The 19,133-nt window shown below is 33.6% G+C and overlaps 2 protein-coding genes and 1 long non-coding RNA gene across 13 annotated transcripts in view; 1 reads left to right on the plus strand and 2 right to left on the minus strand.

Moving 5' to 3' along the window:
- Positions 1 to 1,638: 1,638 nt before the first annotated feature.
- LOC148226521 (uncharacterized) overlaps positions 1,639 to 19,133 on the minus strand; it is a 123,437-nt gene continuing 105,942 nt past the window's right edge. The window contains exons 2-3 of the long non-coding RNA XR_015812395.1: positions 2,540 to 3,013; positions 1,639 to 2,459 (exon numbers count right to left, since the gene is read on the minus strand). This is a non-coding gene — a long non-coding RNA (uncharacterized LOC148226521). The remainder of the gene's footprint in view (positions 2,460 to 2,539; positions 3,014 to 19,133) is intronic.
- On the plus strand, positions 4,933 to 18,991 carry LOC148226522 (ral GTPase-activating protein subunit beta). Of its 11 annotated transcripts, none has more exons than XM_088204845.1 (28): positions 4,933 to 5,028; positions 8,825 to 9,025; positions 9,088 to 9,334; positions 9,407 to 9,436; positions 9,715 to 10,110; positions 10,180 to 10,322; positions 10,392 to 10,509; positions 11,861 to 12,022; positions 12,381 to 12,470; positions 12,548 to 12,670; positions 12,938 to 13,012; positions 13,772 to 13,937; positions 14,050 to 14,259; positions 14,323 to 14,498; positions 14,791 to 14,928; positions 15,646 to 15,780; positions 15,943 to 16,164; positions 16,227 to 16,333; positions 16,389 to 16,495; positions 16,555 to 16,646; positions 16,712 to 16,892; positions 16,965 to 17,097; positions 17,171 to 17,272; positions 17,347 to 17,552; positions 17,620 to 18,143; positions 18,202 to 18,288; positions 18,360 to 18,609; positions 18,679 to 18,991. In XM_088204845.1, the coding sequence occupies exons 2-28, from the start codon at positions 8,855 to 8,857 to the stop codon at positions 18,803 to 18,805; spliced, it is 4,518 nt and encodes a 1,505-aa protein (XP_088060971.1). In that variant the 5' UTR covers positions 4,933 to 5,028; positions 8,825 to 8,854; the 3' UTR covers positions 18,806 to 18,991. The 11 variants fall into 11 exon arrangements, with proteins under 11 accessions (XP_088060971.1, XP_088060972.1, XP_088060977.1 ...); XM_088204842.1 differs by lacking the exon at positions 4,933 to 5,028 and adding an exon at positions 8,510 to 8,660; XM_088204841.1 differs by lacking the exon at positions 4,933 to 5,028 and adding an exon at positions 8,571 to 8,669.
- Positions 6,349 to 7,468, minus strand: LOC148226523 (uncharacterized). Its single transcript, XM_088204854.1, has 3 exons — positions 7,347 to 7,468; positions 6,748 to 7,145; positions 6,349 to 6,670 (listed from the first exon to the last, which is right to left on the minus strand). Exons 1-3 carry the CDS (start codon positions 7,393 to 7,395, stop codon positions 6,422 to 6,424), a joined length of 696 nt encoding a protein of 231 aa, XP_088060980.1. The 5' UTR covers positions 7,396 to 7,468; the 3' UTR covers positions 6,349 to 6,421.

Raw genomic sequence — 19,133 nt, forward strand, 5'->3', positions numbered from 1 at the left:
GCCCATTAAATAAAACCTTCCATTTCACGTTGAAGTTGGTAAATCGAAGAAAATCTCCGTCGATCGGCTCAAACACCATAAAAGTCATTCCGGTCGCTCGTTGGGTGTTACCCCGCGCCCTCTTATAAAAATGGATATCGAGTTTCAAAGTACCCTTCCGAGATCGCTTTTCGCGTGCACGGCAGATAACGATACTTGGCAGTGGAACGGCTGCAAACGTGTTGCAGCTGTCGGAAAATTTAACCTAACACGTCCGCCTTCATATCCTCGTGCATGTAAAGGCCATGCACCTGCCTGGTACAACGTTTCATGGAAAACCGCACCATTCAATTACCCGCCATTGGTGTAACCGTTCTACACCATTAATTAAACGATGCGCTCAACTTAACTATTAACATTACACGCGTACACCGGCGACAGAACAGCGTCAACGCTCCCAGCGAGAAACAGGACACGAATGGATTATTACTAGAGATACGTGTTTTTAGCATCTATTTTCGAAAAAAATAGCATTTTGATGTTACAATTTAGCGTTTTGGAGCAAATAAAGTAACAATTTTTAGCATCTATTTAGCGTTTATTATTTTAATTAATTTATTTTAAACATAATTTAATATAAAATATGCAATTCAGTAGTAGAAAACATTAAAAAATAAGTAAATAGATGAGAATTTCTTTATTAATATAAAAGACATTAAAATTTATTAAAATATAGCATAGAACATGTCTCAATGGATGATTCCTTAAGTCTAGTACGACGATCAGTGACAACTAAATTATAAGTGCTAAAGTAGCGTTCTGCATCTACACTGTTTGCAGGACACCAAATTGATTGTATGGCCGCATTACCAAATTCCACATGTTTTATTTTTGTGGCAAGTAAGAGTTGGAGTGTGTCTGTTTTTACTCCACTTTTAATACTAGATACTAAATTATTAAAAAAATGTGAATAACCCTCTAAACATTGGATCGTTGTTAATATCGAAAATAGAGGTAAATTCCTAAATAATAATAGTACTTCGTCGCTTTGGAAATTGCATTTACTTCCAGCTACAGATGGATTGAACAGTTGGTTTAATGATTCATAAAAAAGATTAGTCTCATTTATAGATAAATGAGACTCGAGTTTCAATAGAGCTTTACCGGAAGCTTCCTTGAGCATATTTATTAAATCTTTTTTTGTATTTTCATTACTTTCAAGAAGTAAGTTTTGTGTTTCGATAGGAAAAATGCCACCCATATTGTAATTTAAGGAATCTTTTATCCCCATAATTTCTTCCCACAATAAATGAGAAAAGGGGTACAAAGATCCTTCCAGTTTGTTCATTAAATTGGTAAATTTATCGCATATTTCGCTAACATATTTACATTCAATTTTTAATCTAATTGTATCGGACTCATATAATTCAATGATTTTTTCTTTTGTAACATTTCTTAATTCCGAGCTTTTAAAAAAATTAATTAAGGCATCAAAATAAGTGTCCAAATATCTAACTGATTTGAACCATGATTTCCAGCGAGTTATGACTGGACTTGGAAATAGCACCGCTGGAAGATCTGGGTATGATATTTGCAAAAATGCAATATAATTTGATTTCATTTTTCTGGAATGCAAAAATGCTATTTTTAGTTTACTAATGTATTCATTCAGCAATTTCAACTCTTTCATGAATGTATTTCCCACCAAACTAATTTTGTGAGCCCAGCATTGAAAATGAAGCATTTTATTGCCAATTAAAACATTGAGGCTTTTATAACAAGCTTTCATATATGGCGCTGAATCTGATACAAATCCTACAATATCAGAATACGAAATTTCATACTCTTTAAGAGTATCTACTATTGTTTGCGAGCACGTCGTAGCATTAGCTGTATCTAAAAAATTACATGATGCTAAATACACATTTTGTTCACTTGCAGGTAACACTGTTTTAAATAAAACTGCAAACACACATCGTCCCATTTTATCAGAAGTTTCATCCACTATTATTACAAGAGGTTTGTTTTTTATTTCTTCTAATATTTCTTTCTTCATATCTGCTCCACATATTGGAACATATGTTCTCCGTAAATGATCTGCACACGGTAATTCACCAGATCCCTGGACATATTGACTAAAATATTGTCGCACTGCAGGATGGTCTAACTTTGCTAGCGGTATGTTAGCTTTAAGACACATGCTAACGGTATTTTTTATAAATGCAGATTTTTCTTGCCTTTTGACTACAATGTTTGGAATTGTTGATTGACGAGTATGACTTGTGGAAGGTTTTGAAACTCTTTTTTTATGGCTATTTGATTGTAAATGTTTGGTTAAATTATCTTTCTTTTTCCAATCTAACTGACAATTACAATGCCGGCACATCAAATTATTGTCATCATTTATATAAAAACCATCTTTTTTGTATGCTGCAGCTCTTTCTTTAATATCAACATTTGCTCGACCCATATTGTTGAAACTGAAAAAATACATATAATATTAATATTTAATAAACGTTGTAATAAGTAAAATAAAATAATCTTTGACATGTAAACTCACCAAGAGATTGTGACGAATAATTCATTAATTTGTGGAAGAAAACAGTTCTGAACGTATGCTCGCGTGCATATGTCAACAACACATAACCTCAAAAGATGCGAATGTCAATGTAGCGTCATAGACCACAGACAATAAGTTAAGCAGCTTAACTTATTGTCTGTGGTCTATGACTAGAGTTCGGGCAGACTGACCATAGACATTGAGAATCGATATTTGGAATAATTATTTTGCGATTTTAATTTTTTCACGTCTATTCACATATTTCAACAATTTCGCAACAATTTCGCATATATCACGTTTATCGCTTTTATTTCGCATTTATCGCAAAACGCGATAATCACGTATCTCTAATTATTACCTATGGATGTGCAGGACTAAACTTCGACTTCAACACTACATATTAAAATAAATCATCTACAAATAATATTAATACATACATATATATTATATTTATAAGCTGTTCTTGATAGTTACCTTCACGCGAATTTGTCTCATGTGTCAAGAAGTGTCTTCGGCAGCTTCTACCAATCAGATCCTTTTTGTAAACTTAATGCAAAAACTGCGCTTCTTGTGTGAACATGTTTTACTCTAATCGCACAACAAAAGCTTTACACAACGATTATCCTTTGAGGTCACTCAAGAATGCTAGCTCAATGGCTGTATATAATCACATTGTTTTGTTAAAAACTAGGAACTCGCGATTTATATAATCAAGATATATGTTTGCTATTTCGTCAGCAGCTTGTGTAAAAGAAGGCATTGTTGTGCGCTCGTTCCGCTGTCTATTGTTTCGAACACCCAAGACGGTGGTATATGTTCTACAAAAACTCGCATCCGTTTTCTCAATGAGCTATTTCTTTTTAAAAGTATCCACTGGTGATAGATTTTTTATATATACAGTAGAACTTAAATTTTCAAGTATAATACGTTCCGGAAACGTGTATGTATTTAATGACTATATATACATGCATACATATATAGATAAATTCTTCGATATAAAGGGTGTTTTTTTTTTGAGAGGTTTATTTTTCGAATTGACAACACTTTTTCCAGCGACAGTCAATTTTATAACTGATAGCTGAATTGTGCTCAGTTTGGTTTGCCATTTCACGCTGAATAGACTTACGCCAGAACAACGCTTGCAAATTGTTCAAATTTATTTCGAAAATCGTGGTTCAGTTCGTGAAACTTACCGTGCGCTATGTTTATTTTGCGGTCAACATAAACGTTCATCCGAGCAAGTAATTCGAACAACCGTGGGTCATTTTCGCACCACACATACTCTAATTGATAATACGCATCCGCAGAGACGTCGTACAGTGCGCACCGAAGTAGTTATTTCTGCTGTGGAATGTAGTATTGAGGAGGACCCGAATGAATCGATTCGCCATCGTCCACAGCACGTGAAGCTGTGTCCATCCACTTTATGGAAGATTTTGCGGAATGATCTTGGTTTATGAGGTTACAAGATCCGACTCGTACAATAATTGAAGCCGCTTAACAATCGTGTGCGTCTTACTTTTGTACGTTCGGTGAATGAACCTCTTTATCCTCATTTTCCCCACAAAAGTTTGTTCTGCGATAAGGTTCGAATTGGCTAGTGCGCAGCATATAATATAAAAATTATATGTATAATACATACATTTATAATTTATAAATAATAACTATTAAACCTTACATTTCTGACTCCTCCCAAATATAATTTCACTTTTTTTTATTTTTGCTGAATCTCTGCTACAGTATCGCATGAATTATTACATGATATAATAAAATCAACTCATACAAAGTACCCAATCGAATTACGTATTTACCAGGTTAAACTTTTTCTTGTGTCAGATATTCATCGAAGATATAATCAAATTCTACCTTCGGCACAAACGCCAGTATGAAAGTTAGCAGTACATAATATATGAATTACTGAAGTTTCTGTCTATAAGCGTAAGCTCTACAAAGTCCTGTAACTATGGTGAATATTGAGCGAGCGTCTGTGGCTTAGTAAGTAATGGTTAATATAAATAGATTTTGATAGAAATTATCTACTGATGCTATGCTTTACTATCTTACAATAATTAATTTTGAACGTTTTGGTAAATAAACTATGCACCATACTTATTTTCCATCTCAAATTTGATATTTACTTTGGGCCTACTTAGAACGCTAGTACTTTTAACCTTTAATAAATTAAGCATGTATCAAAATGCACTTTTTAAAAACAATATATTTCACTGGTACGTATGTATATATACGCACATCATATCGCACTATTCGTTCGTAAAAAGGCAACTGTTTTTAAATAAAATATTTTTATATATTTTATCAAACATAAAATATTTTTATATATTTTAACACCATATAAACGCTTAACGCCAGTCACTGGATAAGCCAATGCGTCACTGGTATGCTAGCAGCTGGCAACTTCAGCAGAACAAATATTTTTGTTTACTGGTGCGCCAGCTCTCCCCTCCACCACACTGCCGTACTGGCGCAAGGTGAGTGGCACTTTTTCTCAACATTAATTCTTTCAGTTGCTGGCACTGTGTAAACGGTACGGCGCCAGTGATTTGGAATGCCAGTGACCCTCCAGTCAACTTCCAGCTGACATGCCAGCAACTGGCAGCGTGTAAATCAGCTCTTAGGTTGGCCTTCTTTAAGTCAAAGTTCGTGCGAATTCAAGTCGGAAAACTCTCAAGTTATAATAATAAGTCTAACAAATTTTGAATCTGAAAGAGCTTTTTCTGTAGCAGGACTTATTTGCATGAAGATCCAATCAAGATTGAACGATTTCAGCACTGATAAACTGGCCTTTTTAAGAGCATATTTTAATTCAAAGAATGAATAAATTTAAGATATTAATGAACATTTACCTTTTACGTTTATGATATATTTTTTTCTTTCTTTCAACTTGGTGTTGAGGTATTATATAATTATCGCAATCCCATTTTGTTTTTTGTAATACCGATATTGATATATATGTGTGTTTAACCTTTATGAATATACATTCTAGATAGAGAAAAATATGCACTCAAGATTATATGGCTCCGCAGCTAATCCTCTTTTGTGTTCCATAATTTTCATAATTATAATAGTGCATTTATTGTTACTTATTATTATCGTCGCCTATATTCTATATTTGGAAGAAGTAATATACTGAGAACTTCTTAAAAGGAACCCCACAATACCTGAGACAAACAAATTTTATGACTCTCTGGAGTAGGTCATCAAAGACGACCAATTCAGCAGTTTATTGTCAATGCTCGTTCAGCACAACACCGCACTTCACTAATCTCACAAGATTAGTCATTGAGGAGTTAGATTATGCTCTAACATCCACTGTATTTACCACTTTCATATTTACACATTTTCCACTAGTTTTCGAACAATTTTCATTGTATTATATTAAATGATGGTAATGAAATACATAACTTACTAGAAAACTAGCTTGAGTCAAAAGTGCAACAGTTTTATTGGCAAGGAATCGAATATCTACCTGATCGCTGACAGAAAATTATTATTGAAAATGAACTAAAATACATAATAGATGAGCTTATTAGTATATATTGTACATACATATATATAATTGTTACAGTAATATTCTTTTTAAATCGTAAGAATCGTAATCTTATTGGAAAACCTAATATACATATGTATATTATATATAAAATTGAAGATAGCAAAAACGAAATACTTAATGTCAGAGTACATTTATTGTGTTGTTAGACTTGAATAAAGCAAGCTATTGGTTCCTAACTAATTAATGCCGGTGTATACAGCTTTATTCCGAATTGAAGTTAATAAAATAAAAGAAGAAATCTATTTACGAATATTTATTAAAGATCTTAAAAACTAATCAAATACAACAAAAACACTACCACACTCGACTGACTAATAGTGATCATCTTGTGTCTTCTGAATATAGTTATATTTAATTCTGGGATCTACACCTCTCAATTGTCTGATAATAAACATCGGCAACTTTTTTCCACGCCAATATCTATTCAAAGGCTTGTTATTAGCTGCGTAAAGCTTCTCTTGAATATATTTTTGTGGAGAAAACTGCTCTGCTTCTTTCACCTTTGCTGCTAAAAAGTTTTGGAACAATTTCTCTTTCTTGATTTCTCGTCGTTGATTAATCTTAAAAATAAAATTTTTAAATTATAATATTATATTATAATATAATACATTGTCAAAACAGATATACAAAACTGTACCTTTAAAATATGATACCTCTGTCTTTTACGCAACTTTTTCAACTTGTGCTTGTTCATTTTTTTTCTTCTGATAATGATAAGTCTCGCAGCTTGTTTTTCTTCTTGATTTGGACTTGTGGGACATTCCACAGCATTATCGACATTCGGAATATATAATATAGATATTTTATTAATGATTTCGTTCATAAAAGGATTTGGTATTATCGGCAGGTCCAAAATAGATTTTCTTTGTATACTCGGCTCATATACTTTTAGATTTGGATTCGTCAAAAAAGTCGCTTTAGGAGACTCTTTGTGGTCGAAAAAAGCAGTTTTTAAAATGTTATTCTGAAATCTCAAGCCATTGTGCTCTTTCAAGTGATGAGAAACATTAATAATGCTACATCTATTTGCTCCGCCTGAAAATACGAATATCGTGAAATTATATTATAAAATAAATGTATTCTTATATAACAAATGTATATTTTGAATAGTATTTTAACTACTGTCAACTGTTTGGTTATAATATAACCTAATTTTAAAAATCGTTAATTAATTTGATAAAACCATTAGCGAACTCTATAATGATTTTAAAACTATCTAAATTGATGTGTACGAACCTTTCAAAGCCGTCACCGATGATAAAAACCGGCGAAATATAAGTGACATGCCGAAGACAAAACCAGGCAATACTCAAAATGTTGCCATTACAAAAAAAATACGACCAAATGTGAAATAAGAAATTGATATAATAAGCAAGCTCGTATTTTTTGGGTCAGAATTTTAATATGGTTGTGGTTAGAATTTATTTTAAATGGTAAGAATTATTTTGACAGATACAGATGGTTAGAATCATTTTGTACACTTGGAAATAATGTTATCGTATAGTGTTGTTATTGCTGTAACGCTGAAGATCGGTACAACTGGTTGCTCTGTCATTCGCATGTCAGCAGTTCCCTATCATTATCGGGGTGTTTTAAGGGCAACTTATTTGGTTGGGCTCGCAACATTGTCATATGTCAACATAACACGCTAAGCGTGCTCTCAACCGCCGCTCTGACATTATTCCCGCTTCGTTTGTCGCTCTGAATACCTTTGCATCCATATAACCAAAATTAGGCGGCACTCTACTAACACGTGATGGCGGCGTAGGACAGCACATTCTATGCCGGACCGCGACGTGAAGACGACGATCGGTGGTGCTTTGTCAGCCGCCAATAACTCACGTCATATAATTTCCAACATGTAACTAATTGATTTATAAGCTAACTTCAATAAAAACTATTGCAGCGGCTTAACATGCTACCATCCGTTTGCCAAATATGGTTAAGAATTGATATTACGCATTGCAGTTTCTTGGTAGTAGTGTATATTTCACTCTCAAATATTAATGCTCCCTTTCTCTGATTGCATGTTCAGCTAAATAAACAAACGCACTGCATACTATATTATTATGCAAATAGATTTTTTAAGATTTTTTAAATATTTTATGTAATAAATAATGATAGAATGTTGAAAATAATATAATACAATGTGTTTTTACTTATAAAAAAATCATAGCAGCTAAGGTTTAAAATAAACATGGTAATTTTTAATGTTTGATTTCTTTTTTTATATTTAAAAAAATATTGTTATTTTTATTGCTATTAATTTAATACGGTAGCAAAAATGCTTAGTCTCACTTAAAAAAATCAAAGCCTATAATTTAAAATAAATATATACAATTCAATAACTAAATGTTTTGTAATTATTTTTTATTATACTCTTACGATAGATTGTGAGTAATTAGATAGACGGCAAAAATCTTACTTATGACCAAAGCAAGTTTTTAAAACGCAAATACGACTGACAGCCGTCAATACACAACAGCGACCGAAATTGGCGCTTACGATATACCTATGAATGTGGGAGTATTTAACAAAGTCAACTATAAGGTTTACCATGTTATACATTTTCTATACTTTATACTGTAATATCTCAGTAGTTTTCAAACATAACGGTAAAATTCGCACTTCTTGCCATACTACATTTTCACCTGTGCAATATGACAAAAAAATATGCCCAATTTAATAATATTTTTATATTTTATGAAAAACAGGAGCGCACCGTAAGCGGAGGTGCCTCTCAAATGTACGCAGAGTGGAGTTGTATCACTCTCGGTAGTGGAGCAGGACATGGAGTCTTGGGAGCTCTGCGGGGCGGAGGTCGAGACGTGACATTAGCAGTGTTGCGCCAATTGGTGCCACCGCCTCAACAATCGCGCACAGAGCATACACCGCCTCTGAACACGCATCAAGAGGTTAACATTTGAAAACTAATGTTCAACGGTTATATATGACAACTTACTTTATTTAAATGCAGGTAGAATGGGTGATGGAAGTGATCCGCTATGGTCTATCTCTACCTCTCACGGAACAGGATGCACTGCGGGATTGTGTCACTGTATATTGTGAATGGCTCTCTGCCTTATTGCCGAATACGCTATCGACGGGGTCGCTTTCGTCTACCGGTCCCCCGATTCCGACGCCTATTCTCAATGAACCTGAACGATATGCTAGACGTATAATTGAACATCTGCATAATTTGTTTGTGCCACGCCCTGGTGAAGGTTGGTATTGCTAAAACAACTTATCTTATCAATTTAACACTGTCGAAATGATCGATATTGTTCATTTTCAAGTCTTGCCATTTATATATCAAGAGATGTTAGGTAAGAATATGTGCTAATTTTATATACCTTAATTGTCTCATTTATAAATCATACAACATGAAGGCTGTACAAATAGTTCTCAAAATCGGCTTGCAATAAGAATTAGAAAAATTAAAATGTCAAAGTATTCAAAATAGATATTTACTTATCTAGACCAAATTGACAAACATGTATAAATTGCAAGAAACCCGAAAACAATATCTATCTGATTCCGAGAATTTTCTGAACAGCTCTATTATAGCATTTTTGACTACGTTACATATTTTTCTTTCGTTTAGGCACAGACACAATAAACAAACAAGCAGTTTTATGCCACCGTGTGCTAAGAAGTGTACAGCAAGTCTGTTCTCGCGCATCTCTATCGCAAGAAACTTGGTATTTAGTTTTATCGTTCCTTCTCGCTATCAACGACACGTTATTAGCTCCACCGGCTGTTAAAGACGACGTCGCCGATCAGCTCTGCGAAAGAGTCCTATCTGTCTTATTTGAAGTATGGGTACTAGCGTGTCACAAATGTTTTCCAAGTCCACCGCTTTGGAAGACTTTGAGGGAGTCCGCCATGCGCTGGCGTCATCGCACCGCTCTCACCGAACAATGGACACGCGTTACACTGTGTCTTACAGCAAAATTACTGTACAATATGTACGGCCCCCTATTTCCAACTCTCAATATAAGTAAGCACCAAATATTGCTATATCCCATAATTATACATTTTTTAACTATTATATTATATTATATTACAGGCGATGAAGATAGCAATCTCATCCCATCTGACATGTCTTATGAAAATGTATCACAAAGCTGGTATAGAATGCTACATACCATAGGCAATCCTGTTGATCTGTGTAGACCGCAAATAATAAGTCAAACTCCACAGTTTCTCCAAGTATTTAAAAAATATACATATGTATATAATTTTTTATATTTAACTATTATACATATTTTTATTTTAAAGTTTGCAATCACTCAAGAAGAGGCATGCGATCCCAGTCAACATCCATGCTTGCTTAACTTGCCTACAATATTCTTAAAAGCAATGAAAGGACTAGCGGCTCAAATAGATGCTTTCTTAGGTTTGTATTAAATATATAATCATTTTATCTGTTTAAAGAAATGCATGCAAGTTGTGATTGAATCGGCGATCATACTTAATATGCATTTAATGACAATGGCTCAGAAGGATGGGCTGATTTAAATAATACATTGCTTTCTACATATAGTTTATATAATAAGTGTAATTCGTTCATTAATATTTAAAACATTGTTGTTTAAGTAATTTTATGTGATAAATGTTTAATAAGTAATATGAAATAAAATTCAACTTCTACGAATGATTGGAAAGCTAAAGATCTTGACTCATATCTTCATGTTCATATTATTCCATGCTATATCTTAATATTTTATACAACCACTTTAAAATTTTATTTCAATAATACTTACTAATCTTGATCATTTGCTACAATGACAACTCATATTTTTTTTTAAAATGAGAAAAGTATCGTTAAAGATATTGAATCAATACTTAACATATGTATTTAGTACCAAAACTCTGGCGAGTTAATTAGCTTGTAAAGCACTTCATAAATATCATATAAGTTTCAACCTAGCTTGATTTTAATTAACCAAATTAATAGTTTTCCATGAGATTAGAAAAGGCTAGGAAAACATTAACTAAGGTTAACTATCAAGTAAAGTTGTCAGATCTCCCACTTGTTCAAAATATTTAACGGCCGCCTCAAACCTGTTCAGATGACAGATGACAGACTTACTCTAAAGAACTAGCACATCGGTCATAAAAGTCCAGTAGGAAAACGGGCTAATCCAATTACATCCCCAGATCGTCGTAGCTGGCCGTGGCAGCAATAAACGGGCGAGCACTAAATCTCCCTCACAGAAAAACAAATACCATTTCAAATTTAGAATATTACTTTTATAAAAAAATCTTGGTTGCGGTCTGCGGGATCAACATTTTGAGTTTAGTGGTCCATGAGGTCCAAAATGTTGGTGACTGCTGATATTTAGACACAATATAAAAATTAAAAATTATGATTTTATGTGAAATTTAATTAGATTTGATGATGTAATACTGACATAATTAACTCTCTTGTAGCGAGTTTCAGAAGTTTATTAAAAATATAATTTTTTGAGTAATCTCGTTGTTGTAGTAAATGAGTGTTTTATTTAACATTTTAACTCTTATTTCAAAGCTTAAGATTAACCTTTATAACACAATATGGAAGTGATTTTTTTATTTAAGGGTTACTGATTTTTGGTTATGGTCATTTTTATAAAGGTGTACATGTACAAAATTATACAAACTAACCGTTTAACGGAGCTGTTTCTTTTTATTGTTAGTGGTTTTAATTTGCGGTTTAAACTTAATAAAAATTTTCGAGTTGTATTATTTTATTGGGATGAGCGCAGGGGTTAGCCAGCCGAGCTGGTGGACAGAAGTAAGTGAAAGCTGTGTAGGACAAGTTTCAACTCAGGGAACTGGCCATGGGGCTAGCCAAGGAGCTGGCACTCCAACGCCGCACAGACGCCTCGCTAAGAGCTTCAGTGTTGCTAGTGGACACCAGACTAACCGTAAGGAGTCTGAAGCATGTTTGTTTCATTGTGCCGTGTTTTGTTTTTGCTCTTTTCACACGCTTCCCATAACAATTGTCGTCATCTATCATTTTATTCTTTAAATTTTTTAACGTCACAATTAATGTTTGAATGTTTTCTTTATGACGAGTTATTGAAGCATAATATTTCATTTGTGTTTTTATATATAATATACCACATCAAATATTTGTGTCTAGATATTATTTAAGTTTTTTTTATTTTTCTAATTAATTTCACCACTAACATCAGCATGTTGCATCCATTTTGTAATTATTTATAACACTTACATATTTGTTTAAATGTTTAAAAGTATTTATAAAAATTATATAACAATTAGGATTGCCAAGATCGTCACTTATCGGATTAACATCTAGCCGTCCTGTCAGTATCGCTCCGACTACGCCGCCTAACCCAACGCCGTTAACCTGTAAGCTTCACTAAACAATAATCCATTTTTCGATAGTTTTATAAACAGATTTTATTACATTTTATATTATATAATAGATAGTAACGAGCGACCTCCACTTGCCCCAGTACGGCCTAGAGTCAATTCGATACTTCATCTTTTCGGCGATTGGTTATTTGAAGCCGCTCTTATAGGAACGTTTTCACAGAACACTTCAAACCGTAAATATTCCCTCAAGTCTAATCTACTCATTGAAATTTAATCAATTGCTTTTTTATATAATTTTACTCAATATGGATATGTTTAATACAAAATCTAACTAATATTATTGCTACGTTTATGTACTTCAATAAAATATAAAGTTGTTTTTTTTTTAACTTATATCAATTTTAAAGTATATAAAACATCAAATGTATAAATTTTAATAAGTAGATAGTGTTTTATTTAATGTATATATAATTACAATAAATTAATATTCTAACATGTAGAACGAGTAGAAGGAACGCCTCCACCATCTCTACCAGATCTTCCCCCTGGCCTTCAAATACATAACTATCAACCAGGTACATTTTTTAAATTAAGTTTTGAGGCCGAGTGGTGTGACTTTTATTAACCAATGATAAAATATGTCGAGTATATATTTTAATCGCACAAGTTAATATGTATACCAATATCATCACGGCCAATATTGGGCGCTGGTTAATAAAAGGTTTATAGTAGACTATAAAGTCCAAAGTATAGTAATCGTGGAAGCAGAGTCCTTGCAATATGTGTGTGCAAGTCTCAACCCTTTTATACACTCTTAGACGAATGGACAAAATGCTCATTTAAACCAATTTGGTCGTATTGCCAAACTCATCCTTTTAAATGACGCATGAGTATTTCTCCCGGGTGACCCTTTATAAACAAAACTATTGTGTTTGTTTCCCGATGACCACATTAACCGTCCTTATTCGTTTGTAGGAATAAGCTTATTTATGCATATAGATGAACGTAATATGTGTGCTACTGTTATGTGTTCATTATCCATTTTTTATTCAATATTAAAATAGTTGAAAAATACGAATAATTGAGAACCCTAATCATATTCCAGTGTTTTTTTATTAAATTGAGTTTTTACCTAATTCAGTGGACCAGTTTATTCGAACACGTGTGAGATATGGTATTTAGACTACTTTGAACTGATTCTTGAAAAAAACGTTTTTTTTAATTATATAGAGTTTGCCCCAACTTGTTTTTATGCACTCACATTGCATTATTTAAATTTAATTAATAAATAAATTTTAAATGGACATGGATAAACTTCCATTTATTAATTATAGGGAGGGCTGAAGCTTTAGGAGCTTTATGCCGCATTTTCACTTCCAAACAATCCAGAGAGACTGTTCTTGCAGCCTATTATGCTAGATTCTACATTGCAATACAAAGAGGACTACAAGATCCTGCTACAGTTCCCAGCATACTTATTAACACATCTGATATTTTCAGGTATATATACATATATATATATATATATATAAATTGAGATTCATCTTATAATCTGGAGAGAAACCGAGCTATTAATTTTTATCTTCATACATTAATCTACAATCATTTTTAGATTGGATTTGGACGGAGTCTACATTCTTGTGCCTGATTTCATTGACGCGCTAGAAAAAGTTCTGCCAGAAAAGGAACTAAAACTAAACTGTGGCAACATTGATAAAAAGGAGCTTCGCAGAGCTAGCATTTCTATTTTGCTGTCGCTTTTGGTCGTTCCGCATCATCTGCAAAATTTACCAATAAAAGAACTCCCCGGAAACCCAGACAGGTAAAAATAGACATTTTAATAAATTTGTATTATGCGTTTTTCAATTAATTTTTATATTTTCAGAGGTTTGACTTTCGGAGATTTGAGCGGAAGAGTATCGCTGCTGGTGGTAAATGCAGTGCAAGCCGAATGGTGGCCTCCACTGGCCGTCCCCTTGTTGTCAGCGCTATATTTGTGCGTCAGTCACGCTCCTTACGGTTCATCCAACGGTATATTCAACGCTCCTCAGGTAGCAAGTGGTGAGAATGCTGTGTTTATTATTCATAGTAAAAAGTATGTATATGCACCAGTTTGTAAATTATCTGCATTCATTAAAAAGTTATCTAATTCTGAATAAGACACATTTAGAAATTTATACGCTTTGTTTAGTTATTCAGATTTAAGATTACAAAATATCCCAGAGACTATTAGAACAGTAGATCGGCGATTGTCATATGCATATATCATTTTGCTCGAATGTTTTGTTATCGTTCACTTTTGCCGCTTGACCGCAAGTTAAATCATGCTTTTTTATCAACGTTGGTGCCTCAGGGCGCTCGGAAGGAGACAGCACAGGCCCGGGAGCACATAGCTCGTCGAGCAGCCATCAAGGAGCGTTATCTTCCATTGACGATTTTCCCAACGCAGATTCGCTTCTAAAAGACATTGATCCCTCGACACATGGCTTTGGTAATTCACGTTTTTATTTATTCGTTTATTTTGCAATTGCTTTTACTTTTTAAGATTTTTACACCACATACAAACAGTTTTTAGTTTCGACGCGTACTGTAATTTTATACTCATTTTAATTTTAATTATTAGGCGAAGCAATAGTAGGAAATAAATGAACATAACAAAAAATATTTTATAATAATTTTATAAAAAATATTGAGAGCCTCCGAATTAAAATAAAAAAATCCGAATAACACAAAAGCCGAATAACGTATAAAAAATATATTAAATAAATTAACGAAATTTAATAATAAAAAAGTAATAAAATAAATTATTAAATATACTTACACAAAAAAGGAGTAAAATAAATCAAAGCATTAAACATGGAGAATCACTGATTTTTTTTATAATTTACTATAAATGCAATATAAAATAATAAATAATTATGGAAAAATACATAAAAATAACTCATTCCCAGGTTTATTCCAATAAATTAACAAATGTGTATAGATTAACTCACTACTCAAAGGGTTGACATAAATATGATAACACTACAACGTTTTATAGGTTGGCGCATTATGGTTTAAATTCTCTTTATTTTTCAAACAAACTACTCTCTTTTTTCAAATAAACGAACTAATTTCAGTTATTTAAACCTTAATGCAAAATATAGAACATCCTATGTATTGCCATGAATGCAAAGTCTAAATTTTAATGTAATGTAATTTTTTACAGGAGCACCATTGCTAGTTAGAGCCACATATCTAGTATGTCATAGATTAATATCGTCGTGGAAATCAGATCTAACCGTTTCACTGGCCGCACTTGAACTCTTAGCAGGACTGGCGAGATTACACAACAGCTCTTCAGGTATAATTAACAACAGATCTACAATAGTTATTCCTAAAAGTATATTATTTATTTATTATTGCATTCAGATTATTTCGTAGGTGAGATTCTTTAGTTTTAATTATTATATTTTCGCAATAAATTTAACAAAAGTGTAATATATCTTTGGTTATAAAAATATAGATAGCCTCGAGTGCAAAAGAGCTATCCGATGGATCTGTGACTACATAACAGTGCAATGTTCCCGGCCACCTCCAGCTCATTCTCGGGATCTCCATTCTTCAGTAGTCGCAGCATATCAATGCTTAGCGGCGTGGCTACAGGCACCTCTCCTAGCCGATCCAGAGTGTTTCGCTACAGTTATGGAAGTTGTTGAACTTGGCATATCAGGCTCTAAAAGCGTCGGTTAGATCACGTTTTCATTAATATGCATTAAATTCGACATTTATGAAAACTATAAATTATAGGAAAACCTGGAGATCCTGTTAAAATGAAAGACGAGAAGGAGCTTAAACCAGTTTCAATGAGAGTGCGTGATGCCGCAGAAAATCTACTAGCTCTTATTTTAGAACAGGTTAATATTAAATACAATATTTAATTAACAAATTCATAATTTGCTATTATTAAAGGTCGGAGGTCTTCCGAGTGCATGTGGTGCTGCTTCATTGGGTTCTTTATTAGATGAACGTACATTGGCTAAGCACTGTACGCCATCAAGTCGTACCCCAATACACAGGTACACAGCAAGCATATTATACTTGCTATAATTGCGATTAAATTATTATTTTGTTACAGATTTCGTTATTTCGTAGCCGATGACAGCACGTTATTAGCACTTCTCGAGGAACCGCTTGCAAACGATCAAGATCCTCAACCTACACTTACTGGTTTATATCACACATTTTCTTAAATGCTTCATTTTGCTTACATATTGAATGTCTCTTCTTTTTAGTTATTTTAAGAGGAGCGTTTGGAAGACATGCATGGACACTACAGTTGAGGCAGTTAGCTCGCAGTCGCGCTGGAGGACGTGCAGGAGCATGCAGAGGCACTAGACCGGTACCTTTCTGGGAACCACCGCCCGCAGCTCCGCCAGTTTGTACTCCATTGCCACAAGGACCTCCATCTGCTGCGTAATAAAAATTAATTTATTAAAACTTCTTATTTACAGCACTTTAAATAAAAACTTGATATCACGCTTACAGAGACAAGTCCTTCCCATCGTTAGAAAGCGTTCTGAGATCACTTAACGATCCAGGTTCTACCCAACTCTTCAAATTACTCGAAACACAAGCTGCTATAGAAAAAGCATCGAGGGATAATCCTGAAAACCAATCAGTATTATATATATATTTACAATTCTAAACTTATTTGCTTATCGAGGCCACTTTTATTTTAATTCTGTACTTAGATTCCAGAAGAATGCGTGCCACCGGAACCCGTTCAAGAATTTCAAACTGCTCGGCTATTTCTATCCCATTTTGGTTTTCTGAATATCGGGGGAGAAAAAAAAGTAATTTATTGGTCTGATTTACAAATACATTCACTATATAAATATTTTTATAGAACATATATCAATTTTTGTAGAATAACGTTCCAAAGCTTTTATTATTGGATTCATCGAGCGAAGAATTTAGACGTGAACTAGGAGCGTTAGATAAATTGGGGGCTCGTGCCGCTGCTACAGTCCACGTATTTTATTGTGCTCGAGGACAGAGCCACCCCAATGATATTTTACGAAACACCCGCAGTCGTGAGACTGTCAGTCCCGCATTCCTCGAGATGTTAAGAGGGTATACATTAACAAATTATATTTTACTTTGTGTCTTGATTGTAACTATATTATTATACAAAATATAGATTAGGGTGGCCGGTTCGAGTGAAAGAACACGCAGGATGGACCGGACACATAGACACGAGTTACATTCCGTCTGCTACTTCAGAGACCGAAAATGATAGCCAGGATAATTCGGACACACTAAAATCGTCCACTAGTAATATAGATCCGGAAAACCACGGAGGAGCTTTGTACAATGGAGATACGCATATTCTTTATTGGGCTGATGCAAGCTCTGAAGTCGCGTTTATAGTACCCTCCGACAAAGACGATGTTGACACGGATATCGGCGATTCGCAAAACAAATCTGATCCTGAAGGAAACTGCATATCAAACTGTAGCATTGGCTCCGGAAACAGCGCATCATCATGGGACGTGTCAAATAGCGTCCCCGGAATCAACTGGTATGACAAAAGCAATAACGAATCTGGCAGTCAACTTTCTACAATCACTGCATCAACTACCAAAATGAGCACGGCCGATAAACCTAGAACGCTATCACTTGATTTTGAAAAACATTCGCCAAATTCAAGTTTCTGTTCTGCAGGTTTGTATATATTTAATAATACGCTTCTACCTATCATACTTATTTATTTAAACATTAGGAAGCGGAAGAAGAAATCGCCAACATTCCACAAAAATATTGATAATCTGGCTGGAGAATTATGAAGATCACTTAGATCTTTCTATTGGTTAGTACAATGTGCTCATTGTATACATACATATAAGATTTCAATATGTTATTAATCTGCTATTTTTACAGACGGAATCTTAAGATACACTGAAACAGGAATTGCTTGGCGCCGATCGGAAGTATGTATAATTTGGGCACAACTTTTGGGATCAGGATTAGTACGCGTTAGAGCACAGGGCGGAACCAGCACTGGATCAGGAAACGGATGTCCAGCTGGACCTCTTGCAGATGGCGCCGTTTTGGAACTACGTAGATTGCCTTCAGCTCTACGGCATACTGCGTTGAACATAGCCAGACGGGCGCGTCTTCATGACGATTGGTATACTATTTATAATACATTGATATGTTTTAATCTGCAGAGTGAAAAAATAATATTTTTAAATTTCAGTTATCAACTACCTCATGTTCGAAGAAGACATAAAATACAAGAAATTGCACAAAAATTTAAACGTGATCTCACCGAACCCGAATTGCTCACTTCATTATTTGCCGATCCTGTTTCAAGCTTTGACTAAAATGACACATAATTAGTATTAAATATTTATTTATTATTTACCTACTAAATATGATTATGTTAATTATTAAAATATATACGTATGTTTGTTTATTATTATATTTGCTGATTTACTTAATACATTAATAATGTTACTAATGTGATGATAAAAATACATATATAAGAATAAATATTTTATAATAATCAAGATAGTTGATATACATATATGAAGATGTTCCTCCGCTCAATAACTCAAGTGGGCAAACAAACACGGAGACTATAATGTTAAAAAATATGGATTCCACACAGCTAGTTAACGTGATTTAATTACGATATTTTTTTAGAAAATC

Source organism: Plectrocnemia conspersa, unplaced genomic scaffold, assembly GCF_051122295.1.
Source record: "Plectrocnemia conspersa isolate PC_06_02 unplaced genomic scaffold, ASM5112229v1 ptg000014l, whole genome shotgun sequence".
NCBI classification, from domain to species: domain Eukaryota; kingdom Metazoa; phylum Arthropoda; class Insecta; order Trichoptera; family Polycentropodidae; genus Plectrocnemia; species Plectrocnemia conspersa.